The 14,912-nt window shown below is 31.8% G+C and overlaps 1 protein-coding gene across 11 annotated transcripts; it reads right to left on the reverse strand.

Annotated features, from left to right (window-relative positions):
* Positions 1 to 8,626: 8,626 nt before the first annotated feature.
* Positions 8,627 to 14,912, reverse strand: LOC106758119 (protein root UVB sensitive 6). Of its 11 annotated transcripts, none has more exons than XM_014641043.2 (10): positions 14,195 to 14,907; positions 12,810 to 12,956; positions 12,455 to 12,601; positions 10,981 to 11,043; positions 10,818 to 10,894; positions 10,508 to 10,613; positions 9,956 to 10,058; positions 9,712 to 9,860; positions 9,530 to 9,592; positions 8,627 to 9,108 (listed from the first exon to the last, which is right to left on the reverse strand). In XM_014641043.2, the coding sequence occupies exons 1-10, from the start codon at positions 14,636 to 14,638 to the stop codon at positions 8,869 to 8,871; spliced, it is 1,539 nt and encodes a 512-aa protein (XP_014496529.1). In that variant the 5' UTR covers positions 14,639 to 14,907; the 3' UTR covers positions 8,627 to 8,868. The 11 variants fall into 11 exon arrangements, with proteins under 11 accessions (XP_014496529.1, XP_014496528.1, XP_022635469.1 ...); XM_014641042.2 differs by having other exon boundaries at positions 9,530 to 9,595; XM_022779748.1 differs by having other exon boundaries at positions 8,929 to 9,108; positions 9,541 to 9,592; positions 14,195 to 14,911.

Genomic DNA, 14,912 nt, shown 5'->3' on the forward strand with positions numbered 1-14,912 from the left:
TACCATAATTCTTTGATGTCCATATGACCTAATTCTTTGACTGAGGCAACTATGCCAAAATAGCTCAACAAGTCTGCATCACAACTCCATTTTGCTATCTCTCCATCAAATTTAAACACACCATTATCATCAGTAAAAAATTTTCCACTATGGTGGACCACAATCTTAATTCGTTCCTCATCCATTATGAAACTTTCTTTTATAACATGTACATTGGGGGAGACAAATATTATATGTATTTCAGAGATAGCTAAGTGGGGCACTCACTCACTCACTACATATACACTAACACCGACACCGACAGGGGGACATGGAACAAACCTATATCCCACTAACCCATCATTAAAAGGCAAGGAACCACTACACCGAATAAAGAATTCAAACATGCAAAATGGGACCACACACTCTAAACTACAATATAACCACCCAACATGCAAAATGGGACCACAAATCATGAACACGACTTACAAACACAGAAAACCCCAAATATCGCACATGCTCGAAAAAGGTAAAGGACAACGAAAACGACATACCTTACCTCTATTGGCGTCACCAGTAGCCTAGATTGACCTCGTCTTCTCCAACAATGAAATGGGTGATTGTCTCTGGCTTCCTCTCGCAACCACTTGAAGAAATCCCCAAACTCAAATTCGAATCCCTAATTCCCAATTATCAGAGGTCTGATTTTTTAATACCCTTAAATCCCTAAATCCCAATTGCCACGTAAAAAAAATAACACCTCACCACATTCTCATTCCAACACGTGGACAATACTTAACGTCGTCTGCTACCACTTAACGGATGGGATACAATGTGTTCATATTTTCAAAATTTGTGACTAAATTGAGACTGTTGCAAACTAGAGGACCAAAATGAGATTAGTTGACAAATCAGAGGACCAATTGAGGTATTAAACCTATAATATAATAAAAGAAGATACTAGAAAATTTAATTTATTATTCATGCTATTTCGTTGACTCTCAAAAATTGATTTTTTAATCATTTGACATTTTTAATTTATTTTGTATTTGTATTTATTTGGCCACATAAGCATATTAGTAATTTAATTCTTTTAAGTATTTGTTTTATTTTTAAATTGATTTGTCCCAAAAGTGAAAATATATTTCTATATTATTTTTTTCATTCTTAATTTTATTATTTTATAATTTTTAATTATTTGTTTATTTAATAAATATTATATATTATAATATTAATTTAATTGATTTTATTACTCATTTCATTGATATTTGAACATCTTTTAACATGGATTTCATTGACATTTAATTTTATGATTTTTAAATTCTCTTTTAATTTCAATTTCATTTTCAATATATTTTTTACTTTATGTCTCTCTCTATATAATATTATTTACATGTTTTTAACTTATATGAGCAATGGTGAAGAAGTTAATATTTATGTCTATTAAGTCCATTATTATCTTAGAGTATAAGAAAGAAAGAATAAGGAAAAATATTTGAAATAGAAATGTAATAAGAAGAGTAAGAAGTAAAATGTAAGAAAATACTAGAAAGGAAGGGGAGGGGTTAAATAGTATTTTAAATTATTTTGCAAATTAATGCTTAATAATTATTGCAGGGGTTAAACGGTCTACAATAGTTCTTAGAGGTGTGTGTTTTTAAAAAAAGTGTTCCAGAAAAACGTTTTAAAAAAGGAAAGCAATAACACAAGTATTTTTTATTGGTTCACTTCACTTGAACTACATTCAATCTCCCTTAAGACCTCTTAAGGAGTGCCACTAATCTTTTTCAAAGATTACAAACGAGTGCAAACCACTTTTGATATACACTGAGTATTATCAACCACTCTTGGTTCCCCTAGTGAACTTGACTAGTCTGAGTTTTACCACTTTTAGCATCAATCCTAGACAACCTCTCTATAACATTTAACTCAATTCAGGTAAACAATACAAGTGTTTTAATTCACTTTTAAATATACAAACACAATCAATGTTTAGATTACAACTACATATTCAAATAACTCTCAAAGAAAGGATAAATACAATACAGTGAAATTTAAGAGCTTGTAAAATTCTTTCTCTTAGAATGAAGAGCTTTAGGCGATATAACTTGGAGAGAAGTAAAGTAAGTATTCAATGATCTTTTATTTTTATATTCTCTACCATTTCTTCTCTACTGCGAGTCCTCTTTATATAGCCTTCTTTGAGATATGATCGTTGGACATAGAGTTGACTTCAAGATAGACTTAATAGCATTTTTGGTAGTTAGTCAGACCCAGGTCTACATTGTAGAGCGGCAATGCTTTACCAGTGCTTTCTTTCATATGTAGCTTGTATAGTCTTTTAAAGCTAAAAGCTTTGAGGAAATATTCCAGGATTGTTTTCCTTTCTCTCAACGTCTTTCTGTTCTTCGTGCAAAGCTTCTGAATAAAGCTTGGTGTTGTTGAAATTACCTATCCAGATAAAGAGAGCAAAGCATGCAAGCAAAGAAGCACTTTTTGTACATCATTAAATGTTTCAAACGTTGATGATCATTATGCACATGGCATGTTTGAAACACTTTGGCACATGCAGTATCGTTTGGTAAAAGCACCATTAGAGGGCAAAGTGTTTTATGTTTTGCATTTAAATGATATGATCTTTTAAATGCTTATTTGTTTGTTATAATACATCGTTTAGTTATGCTTAGCAGAGCTAACATTTAGACACTTTGTCATTTTGTTCTAACGTTATACCATTTGTTCAAGTGCTATGGTGATTAAACACTCTGTTAGGAGTTCTATAGCGTTTGACGCTTTTTATGTTTATGCATTAGACACATTTGAGATGTCAGAAAATTATATATCATTTTATGACTTTTAGTACATTATACTCATATCTTAGATTATTCATTTTATCATACACTCAATGGCTCAACACGCTTGAATATTAAATCTTAAGCACTAATGTTTAACTGAACATTTACTTGGATGTTTCCATTATATCATATGTTGATTGCATTTGGACATAATTTACTTAAAATACTACATTCATTATAAATGTTTATTTTGTTCAATACTTTAGATAAACAATTATATTTGATATATACATATTTCATTAAGCACATTTAAATGTTAGATGCTACATTCTATAAATAATATTTCGTTGAGTATTGATAGTTAAACTTCAAAATATGAATTGTTAAGCAGTTTAATGTCTCTAAACGATCTTATCTTAAGAAGAAGTACGTGTAGTTAAAGGTTGAAACCAATAAATAAGACAAATAAATGAAAGAAATAATATAAAAAATAAATAATTTTTTATAATTTTATTATAGGTAGTGGATTAAATTTTAAAAAAATCATTACATAATTTAAGAGTAAAATATTAAATTAATCAATGAGAGTTTTAAAAATAATTATAAAATTTTAAAATTAAAATAGTAAAATAATTTATATTGATAAATATAAAGTATGTAAAAGAATTTGAAACGAAAAACAACTATTAGGCAGTTATAAAATCTATCCTCTTTGCACTTTTATCATGATTGTAAAAAGTAGAAATTTAATTATTCTAATTATTATTAAAATAAAGATGTTATTTATTTTATAAAAAGTATATTCTTATAAAGTAATATAAAAATGATTTTTGTAAGGACCTAAAAAATAGTGTATTAAAGTTTATAGGTGTTTTAAAATAATGAGACTAAGTATTTAAATTTTATAATAATTCAATAATATAAATAAAAAATTTTAAATTCGTCTCATTATCTAAAACACTAATAATCTCTCTAAAACTCTTCCTCATAGTTTCCTATCCCTTCTATGTACAAAATCTAACTCCTCGATCATTTGTTTGACGATCAGGAAGTGCCTATAGGAGACCACAACAGAGTAATGTCCATTCTCATCCGATAAGTTTTTAGTTTAGAGAAAGTAAGTTTTAACTCTTTTTTCTTTTTCTCTTAATTTGAAATCATGCATAGGAATCCTTTGTTGCATGTGTTATCTACCTCTTTTTCCTATTTCCTTGTTGAATAGAGGTTTTAAGTTCTCCCTTTGATAAATTTTCGTTGATTTATAGGTGTTCCTAGAATTCCTTGTCATTAAAGCAATTGTTGTGTGTTCTTAGAGTGGTGGTAGCTCTCTTTGAGGTAAGGGAAGTTAGTGACCTTTCTTTGTTTCTATATTTGCTTTGATAGGTATAACTTATGATTTGGTAGTGAAAATTATGTTGAAATGGTTAAAGTGTAGATATTGGTTTTAGGGTAACTTGTAATTGAATTATTTTAATTGATCTTTGGATGCTTGTTGTTGTGAATGATATCTATTGAATGTGTTGATGTTGTTTGGACTTGCTTTGGTTATGAATTTTTGTGTTATTGGAGGTTGGTGGTGTTGAATTGGTTAAAGGTGGAGGAGAATTGAACTAGTCTAGTTGTAAGTTGTTTTGGTCAAAAGTAGAGGTTTTAATGGGTGATTTTTAGAAATATTGGTCTAAATGATGAAGTAATGAACTAGGGTTTGTTGTATTGTTTATTAGGACTTGTTTGAGTTGTGAATTGGTAAATTTATGATCTATAATGGAGTGATAGGTAGTTGGTTATGTTTGTAATGGATTTTGAGTGAAAGTTAGGGGTTTAAAGTAGTGAATTTTGGAAATATTAGTTCTTAGGTGATTTAGAGTGGTTGGAGTTTGTCTTTGAGTCATTTATGACTTGTTCAGACCCCTAAGTTACTCAAAGATGAGCTAGAACTTATGGAATTCAATTTTGGTTTCTAAAGTGAGGTTTTTGTTATTTTTGGATTGCAATCTTATGGTAAAATAGTTTAAAACTAGTTTAGGTTGATTTATATACATTTGGTTAGGTCCATAGTAGCTTAAAATCTCATACATAAGTGGTAGAAGTTGGTAAAATTTCATAGGATAGGTCATGGGGGATTTAGGGGTGCTATTTATGCAATTTTGATACTTCAGAAGTATGCAGTAAGACTAGGCGAGCAAGAGGAGCTCAATGGATGAGTTTATGGGAGTCCTGGCACTAAGTTCCATTAGCTAGGCGAGCCAGCTCATTGGGCTTGGGGAGCTTGTTGTTTTAGCTCTCGTTGGATGAGTGAAATTTGCTTGTTGGGCAAGTATATGAGGTTTTGGCAGAGAGTTTCAAAGGCTAAGCGAGCCAGCTCGTTGGGCTTGTGAGGCTTATTGTTTGCCTCTTGCTGGACGAGTAGAGGTTGTTAGCTGGGCAAGCTTGTGTTCATTGAGAACTTTGTTTCTGGCGAGTGGGTCTAAGTCATTATGGGTGTTTTAACTCTCGTTATTTTATGTGCATGGTATAATGGTTTATTGTATGATCTGTGGTATGGTTTGGAACATATGATTGAATGGAATGAGGTGTGTAAGAGTTCTAAAGATAATTCTTAATGGTTGTAAGAGTTCTAACATTCTAATGATCATTCATTCTTAATAAGAGAGTTGTGATCATGTGATGAGAGTAGCATGAGGTCTTAGTTTAGGTGCTTTCAGTATGGCCTAAGACACGGTACAAACTAACCTTGTAAGTGTGGTAAGGTGAAACACATTGACAATGGCTCTACAGAGCAGTAGAGACCACCACAAGTGCATGACTCATCATAGCTCGACATTTATACTAAATCTGGATAGTTTAAGTCTAGGCCAATGGCATTATTAAGATGTTTGGAATATTTTGTGTAAAACATGATATATGTATGAAATCTTGATATACTATGATTGGTTTTCTATCACTAGTTTACCATGTTTGTTTGTTCTTGTACTTGGGTGTTTTTGTTTGTTCATTTATTTTAACTATGATCGTCTGATGAGTGTAAGCAGAAGGTGAAGATATGACGGTGGAACAAACGTGAAGTGGAGTTGATGCATAAGCATGGTGGCTTAGTATTTGCATGCTTATTAGTTTTATTTTAGTTTTGATGATTTTAAACTAATTTCCTTTATTAATGAATGATGTAATTATTCCTTTTTAGTATTAATATTTTTAAAATGAAATGTTACAATTTTAAAAATTTAAAGGATAATATAATTACAGAAATAATTCATATTAATAAGAATGAAATTTAGAAATAAAATCAACGGTTCAAAAATGATTATCGAAAAGGTATTAATAATATCTTTCTACATAAATATAGATTTATATCTTTTTAATTTATTAAATCTATTTTATAACTTTTAATCTTATCATAATATTGAAAATAAATTCTTATTTTAAAAAATTAAAACAAAATTATGATTTTTTCAATGAAATGATTATGCTTCAAAATTATATTTATAATCTTTAAATAATTTAAGAATAATTTTTAAAAATTTAAAACAAAAAAATTGTTATTTTTAAAATATAAAATTTAAAATGGATGTCTTTTTTTATGAAAAGTTCCCTAGTTAAAAAAATCCTAATACTCATCATATAATTTTATTCTCATTTTATCAATTAAAATTTGAACAAAATAGGTAAAAATATGAAAATCAAAATAAAATATTGTTTAAGAAAATGTATTTCCTTTTGAATTAAATAAATGATTATTTAATAGGTTTAATTACCTTTAGTCTCCAAGTTGGGAGCTGAATTTCCGTTTGATACCCGTTTTTAAAAGTGATTTAATTTAGTCCCAAGTTACTGATTTTGCTTTTAATAGATCCATTCCGTTAAGTAGTTTGTAACGGTGTTAAATGTTAAGTGATGTGTCACTGAGATATGTCTCATGGCAATGAGATGGACAATATTATTCAAGGTGGCAGCCAAATAATAGATTAAATGTTTATAAGTAATGAAAAACTAAAAATTAGGGTTTTTAATAACAATTTGGGGATTTAATCAGAGAGAAACATCAGAAACATCAATCCCACCAACTCTCTCTCGCGGGCTTCAACATCATCCTCAACCCAAACGACACCTTCACTGGTTGCCCCACGCCGATTACTCCCACTGCTATCTGATGGGAGAGAGTGGCGGGGGAAACATTGCCTACACGGCTGGTCTACGTGCGACGGCGGAGGTTGGCAAGTTGAAACCGCTGAAGATTGCAGGGTTGATATTGATTCAACCATTTTTTACCGAGGACAACACTATACCTTTGCCTATCACAGATCTGATGTGGAATTCGTCTCTACCCGTTGGCGTTGACCGTAATTACCCGTATTCAAATCCAACTATCAAGATGGAGATAAGATTTTGGATGAGATTAAGGTTCTTGGGTGGAGGGTTGCAGTGTTTGGATGTGAAGGGGATGCGATTAAGGTTCAACGATGAGATTAAGATTTTGGATTTAGCTAAGGTGCTTCGACCTTAATATATTAGCCATATCCATTTGGTTTTTTCTTTTCCATGTTACAAAATATTTTCATATATGTCATTGGTAAAAAAATCTGTTTTTACCACATAGGATAACTCAGTTGACACGTCACTTAACATTTAACACCGTTACAAGCTACTTAACGGAATGGATCTATTAAAAACAAAATCAGTAACTTGGGACTAAATTAAATCAATTTTGAAAGTAGGTATAAACGGAAATTCAACCCCCAACTTAGAGACTAAAAAGGTAATTAAGCCTATTTAATATAACGGAAGATGTTTAAGAGATTCAAAAGTTATATAGCAAGTGCTTTAGTTTTATGGAAACTTGTATATTCTTTTTTCCAATATGAGATAAATTCGAAAAGTGGTTCGGATATATTTTAAGCATGAGTTAAAATTATAATTTTGTTTGTTCTAATTTAACAATTTGTTTTGTTTATACTTTAAATAGTATTAATAAGACTCCTTGATGTTATGGTGGATAACATTTTGTGTTACATCCATTGCTACTATTTTGTTTTAAATATGAATCTCATAATCTACTTTAATTTTATAACTAAATACAATGTTGTAATAAAATATCATATTAGAAAAGTTATATCAATATAAAGAAGGATAAATTTGTTATAGTAATATTACTAATAAAAAAAATACTCAATTGTTATTATAATATATTTTAATTGATGATGTATTTAGTATAAGTAATCATTCTAATAAAAATTGAAAAATAAAATTTAATTAGTTGTATTTTATTTAAAAAGATAATTAGAAATTTAATTAAAAAAATTAATTTTGAGTATTAGGTTTTAGATATCTATAAATGATACTTGCATTATAAATGTTTTAGAAATTTCTAATTATTTTCTATATTTTAGTTTTTTTCAATAAACTAGGTGTACTATTTACTTATACAATAATATGTACTCTGTTAACATACAAACAATAAAATGATATGTAAATAGTTATTTTATTATGAATAATTATAAAAAAAAGTGTAGTTATAAAAGGGTAAAATTGAAAATTGATTTCCGTTATTACAAATAATTATTTGAATTTGCAAAAGTATTTCCTAAAAGGGTAAAATTGAAAAATAATTTGTTTACATGTAATAATTTGAATTTAAAAAAAATAATTATCAAAAGAATACAATTATAAAAAAAATTGTGTACACCAAAAGGAATCCCTTTCATTAATGTATAGATAAAAAAAAATTTCTTTGAAAAAAATAAAAAATAAAAAACTTTGTTCTTGTTATAGTTTTGTTCTTAAAGTGTTTATAAAGCTTGTCTAAATAAACCTTATGATGTACAGATAGATATTAAATTATATAAACAAGAAAAGAGAGAGAAGAGAACATTGGCCTTTTTTTTAGTGTGAAAGTGTAATAATACAATTTAGGCATACATGTGTATGCATTCAATGCATGACCTTAATAATACCCTGCAACATAAACTGTGTATCATACAGTATACACAACACAATTTTCACCTTATTCTTTAGTCTAATCTTAAAATGAATGGTATCTTACATCCCCAAACACTCCCATTGAAATAAGGAGCCAACCAAATTTTGAAAACTATCTTTAATCACACACAAAACTGTATCGAATCTGTTCTTGTGTTGACAACAGAATGTTCTTCACCATCCAACCCATTTCCACCATTTGGTCAATCAAATTAGACACATCCCTCTCTGCAGATCTCTTGCTATTCTCAACAATTACAGACCAATCTTCCATTGTTGAGTCTGATGTATTGTTTTCCTCTACAATAATCTCCCACCTACTACTGTTCATAAGTAGAGCCCTTCTGATGTAGCAAGCCTAAACATTGATTTTTGATTTTAAGGCCATGTCAAAAGATCATTAATATATGTAAAACTGGCTTCTGCCTAAACATTGCATCTTGTTGAATCAAATTAATTTATTGAATCTGTGGATACTTTTTGTCAGTAGAGTCCTCTGACACAGTTAAAATTCATTAAAAACTACAAAATTCACAGTGAAACTCATGAAATGTGACTCATAATTTTGTGACTTATGTTTGAATAAATGTATTGGTAGCATTTCTCTTCATGTTAGGAAAGGAAAAGATTCACAAAGCAAGTTTAATGGACCCAACACACAATTGTGGGCAAACTGTAACTGTTTGTGTTTTCCTCATGACAAGGGAAGATCCAAACAAGTAGCTAGAAGTGATGAATCATGGTAGTTGAAAAAACATTAACAAGAATAGTCATATTACCTGCAACATACCCATGATTATGTGTGCTGCTTCGGCTCCTTCGCGAATGGAAAGAAGGATAGACTGCTAGAAGGTTTAGCACCCACAGAAACAAGAAAATAAGAATAGTTAGATAATACTACTTTATAGGATGTTATGACGAAGTGCAGGTTAAATTAGGATATCCTCATAATAAAGCTCACCTTTTTAGTTCCTTTTAATCCTTTGAAGAACTCCACGCACACAAAGTAATAATCGTCCTTAGTTATACACTGTATTGTCTTCATAGACCACTTTGGTATTTGGTCCTTGGGATATAAGCACCCTATTCTAATTGGCCACGAGCATTTACCTAAACCAATGAACTGTATCAGTTAAGTGTAAGCACACTACTGAAAAACATAACTTGGACAGTATTAAACAAAATAGAAGAGTCTTGTGTATCACCTTTAAATCCCAGAAAATTAACTCCTTCTTTATCGCTCACCTCTGCAGGGGATGGCACATGTCCGCGCTCAATCCAAGTGCTCAGAATAATTTCAAGCCTATCCTAAATAACACCCCAACAAGGCCAAAAACTAATAAGGAATCTAGAAAATGATAATGTTGTGAAATAAAATGTAGAAGACTGCAACATGGAAGCCCAAGTCGAGTAGAAAAGGAGAGTTAAGCCAAATTTGAGAGCAGAACTTGTTTGTTACAAAATCAGGAATATAGAAGATTGCTGTTAGATTTGCAAGTCAGATTCTATTAGGTTAATATGACATTGTGTTATTTTGTTACAGCACATTTCTGTTAGAGTTGGTTGTTAGTTTGCATGACTCATTTCATCATTATTTAGCTCTGTGTTTTCGTATCATGGGATATGCAATCAAATCAATTTCCTTCTTACAATCTTCTTTGGAGGACCTCTCCGTCCTTGGATTCAGAGAAATTATATCCCTTATTCAATAAATAAAGTAATGTAGAAATTAATATTTCAAGCTCCAGAAAGCCTACCTTAGTCAAAGTTTGCAGATGTACATGCTTTAATCCTTGATAAATCCCAAAGAGATCCATTGCAGCAAAAAAGGGATAGATAAGGTAATGCAGACCTGCTTGTTGCCTTGCAAGCCAGAAAATAATTTCAAGTTAATAACATATGCTTTTGTTTTCCCTTTTTAAAGATAAGTTCATTGAGTTCTGAAGGTAAAATGCTCTGCAGTCAGCTTTTAGTTACACAGATTAGCCAACTTATAGTCTTATACGCCAAATGAGCAATAAGAATGTTTAAGTAATACTTTTATACAAAAAGGAGATGGATAATAACCTTCGATGGTTCTCTATACACATGTTAACAAGTGCAGCAAGCATAAGACCAAGGATGTCAAAGCACACTGTTTGAATCTGAAATATATAAAAAAATTTAAAAATAGCCTGTTCAAGATAAATATTATGCACAAAAAAAGAAAGAAAGAAATACAGATACTCACCTGTGCCTTAGCAGATATTTCACCAAGGTTGTCTCCTATTGCAAAACTTTGATGAACAGCTGACTGTTTAAAAAATGTCAAAACACCACCTTTGGGTCAAAAGAAGTTATCAATCACTATACACAAGGCAAAAGCCTGAATGTTAAAAATACATCTTCAATTTATGAACTTTCTTGTGGATGAGGTTGGGTAAAAGATAATTACGCAACCATCAAATAGAAAGACAAGATAACCAGTTCATGCGGTCAAAGTGTTTTATGCATTATTGAGCATGTTTTATAAGTTCGTGTTGAAAGGATTAGTTGTAAATAGGTCATGCAAGATACCACGTTGAAAAGAGAGAAGCCGAGAAGTAATATAATAAATTTTGCGTATTGGGTACAGACATGAGTGTTCTTATTTACAACAAAGAAGAGATACAATAATAAGGCACAAAATCAGCATCAAATTGGTAAGATATTTCCCTATCAAATCATATCATATCTCCATATTTAATGTTAATCAAATCAAATCTCTAACACTACCCTTCAAGTTAGAACATATTTATCATATGAGACAAGCTTGTTGCAAATGTCATTAACACCCCTTAAGAGAATGATTTCGATCAATTTTTGTTGGAGTTGATAAATTAAATAATAATATCTTTAACACTGCCCCCCTCAAGTTGGAGGTTATGTATCATATCAGTCAAGCTTATTAAAATGGTCGGAGAACAGGGTAATTGTTGAAGGACGAGAATGGATATACCGTGGTTGCCAAAAACTGAAAAATGCTCAAAAACTGCAACAATTGCTATAAAGCAAGTGCTAAAAGAACACGCAAGTGGCCTAAAAGTAGAAATGCTCAAAGGACACAGCAGCTACTGGAATGTAAAAATGCTTAGAGGACCCATTCACATACTTGATGGTATATTTGTATTACATAATAATGGCTACCATCTATCTTATCTCAGTGAAATAAGAGCTATTTGTATTTAAACATTCCACAAAAACATGCGAAATACTGGCACAAAGTACAACAATGACTGTGAGGTCCACTAATATCATCCATACGCAGCAACCAAATCTCCGAATTTTAAACATACTAACATGACTTACAAGAGTAGTTATCGCAAGGAAAAACACATCATTAATTAATGAATTATCATATCATCAGTACAAGATTTGGACATTTCTTTCTGATCTTCTTTTCTAACCCCTAACGTTGTTACCAAATTTCATATTAGAAAGTCCAATAAATTCAATGCCTAGCTAGAATGCAGCTTTCTTTATTTTTCAGCAATACAGATTATTTTCATATATCACAATTACCATGTGGACTACTTAGACTAAAAAGCACCCTAGATTGAAGATATACATAAAAGAAATTCCATTAGAAGTATAAAATCATTCAAAGAATGACTCCAAACATGAGACATCTAAAAAAGGAAAAAAATATAGTAGAAAACTATATACTGTAGAGGTCTGATCCTTACCCGAGTTGCTAAGTAACAAGCAAGGCTTATTTGTTTAGAAATATTGGCAATAGTTGCAAGAAGCAGGAAGCATCGAGGAAATGTGGGAGTAAGTAATTCAAGTCCAATGCTTGCAACAAAAAGAACAGATGTAGTGAACCTGACCCTCTTTGTACAGCAGGTACCAAAAAGACAAAAAGAAAGATTCATCAGATTCTTTATATATGATCGGTGCATGTCAAACTGCAGTTTCAATCACCATCATCACTTCAAATCACGGTACTTCTTAAGTTCAGGTGACTTTATAATCAAATATAAGAATACAGTATTTGTAACTCCAAGAAATTAGTTTTATTAAAAATAGAAATTAAAATACCTTTAAGTTTGTATCAAAAGCAGATGCTAGACTAGCAGTGTAGATGCATCTGCTTAGACGTCCAATGCCATCTTTTAAGACCCAATTAAGGGCAGCAGCTGATGGAAGAGAACTCGAGAATCCAACTCCCATGGCTGTAAACATTGCCTGAGACCAATCCATTATAACACAGTAAGTTCACATGCATTCCAAACAGCTACAGTTAGACCTACAAGAACTTTCATCACAGTTAAAAGAAGGATAAAATGTGCAACATATTCATTATGTGATAAAGATACAAAGAACCATATTCAGCTCACTCCTTCTTTTTCCCCTCGTGGCAACATGATGTATTGGTAAAAACCAAGTTTAAATGTTCCCACAAATTAATGCATCAAGATTATCAATTTTCAAAAGAAAATAAATCCACCACCCAATAAGACACAAAACAATCTCTGAAACGTGTGTGTGCACAAGGTGATTGCAGTCACCTGATGATATGCACAGCACATGACAACAGACTGATAAGCCCTGAATGAAATTTTCCTCATGTTAACACTAAAGGGGTTGCCAATTTTCAAAAGCAAACAAATTAATCACACAAGTAAGACACATAATCTCATCCCTCTCTCTCTCACACACACACACTCTTAATGATACGTGCATGACATGTGGCAATAGACTAATAAACAAATTTTAAACTTTTCCGCATGAATTAACACATAAGGTACTATCAATTTTCAAAAGCACACTCTAACTATCCTACCCCATAACACGAAACAGAAGGTCACATAACAACTTCAACAGTTGTAGTTTGAACAATTAACGCAAATAAAAAAACTAGCAACCTTTTTGATTCTATTCTCACTTACTTTTCCGATTTTAAAACCCGATTTATAAAGTTTTTCCACTCTACTCAACAATCAATTTCCCCCTACATTTTATCAAGTTATGAAATTTTTTATTTGTGTCCATCAAGTATCTTAAAAACTGAAATAGCATAACACCCAAGAGACGTTTTATCCCCCTCCTCTTCTTAATTTTTCAAATGCTCCATTGAAGAACTCGGAGAGCAAACTTTTATAAAACAGAATTGTGCTGCTGGGACAAAGACCATGTTGGGAGAAAATTTTCCTTTAAGCACTTATAATAAGAGAATAAAATAAGAAAACAAATTAAATACATATCTCTATAAACTAAATATGAATTGGTTTTTAAGTTCATATCTAGAAACTCTTTCATCTTAGTAATTTCTATGTGTAAGCTAATTTTATGCAAAAATGCTAGAAGCTAGTGTTTAATTTGCAGTTAGCACACACCAAACACACCCAAAGGTCTTGCAGAGACAAATAACTTTTAGAAAACATAAAACAGATTTTTTTAACAATAAGCAAACAAGGACTAACCTGAGTGGCGAGCACTTGCAGTGCGGAGCTGAAAACCCGATGCAGAAGCTTCCACTTCACATATTCCACATAATTCCCCGTCACCCCTCTCGGAATAAAGAACTCCCTCACAACGGACACGCACACCCTCAACACCCTATCATCGAAGTCCACGTCAGCATCCGCGGCGGCGCCACCGTCTACGGTCACCACCTGCAGGCAGTCCCCGGCCCAGAAGAATCTAGAAGCTTCGGTGGGTCTCCTCACAACCACAAAGGGAAGCCGAACCGGCACCTCCTTCGCAACCCCTCCATCAGAGACGCAGTCCAGGGAGGTTCGGAGCGAGGAAAGGGGCGAGGCTCTCCTAAAGGAGAGATTTTGGTTAGTGGGTGGGGCTGGTTCGTTGGAATTTGTGAGGTTCCATGGTGTGTGGTGGTTGGTGGATAGGCGAAGAGAGAATGGCATGAGAGTTTGGATAGAAACGCGTAAAGGTTGAAGGTTCAAGCTACGGGTTTTTGCTATTGTTTTGCAGAAGAAGAAGAAGAAGAAGAAGAAGAAGAAGAAGAAGAAGAAGAAGGGATAAGAAGAAGAAGACGGTTAAGAAGATGATGATGACGAAGAAGAAGAAGATGATGATAAAGATGAAGAAGATGGTGAAGAAGAAGAGCTTTTGGACTTGAGTTGGAAGAGAAAGGTTGGAAATGAAGGGAAGAGAATTTAGCTTAGAAAGAAAGAGAAT

The sequence above is a fragment of the Vigna radiata genome, chromosome 4 (genome assembly GCF_000741045.1).
Source record: "Vigna radiata var. radiata cultivar VC1973A chromosome 4, Vradiata_ver6, whole genome shotgun sequence".
NCBI lineage: Eukaryota > Viridiplantae > Streptophyta > Magnoliopsida > Fabales > Fabaceae > Vigna > Vigna radiata.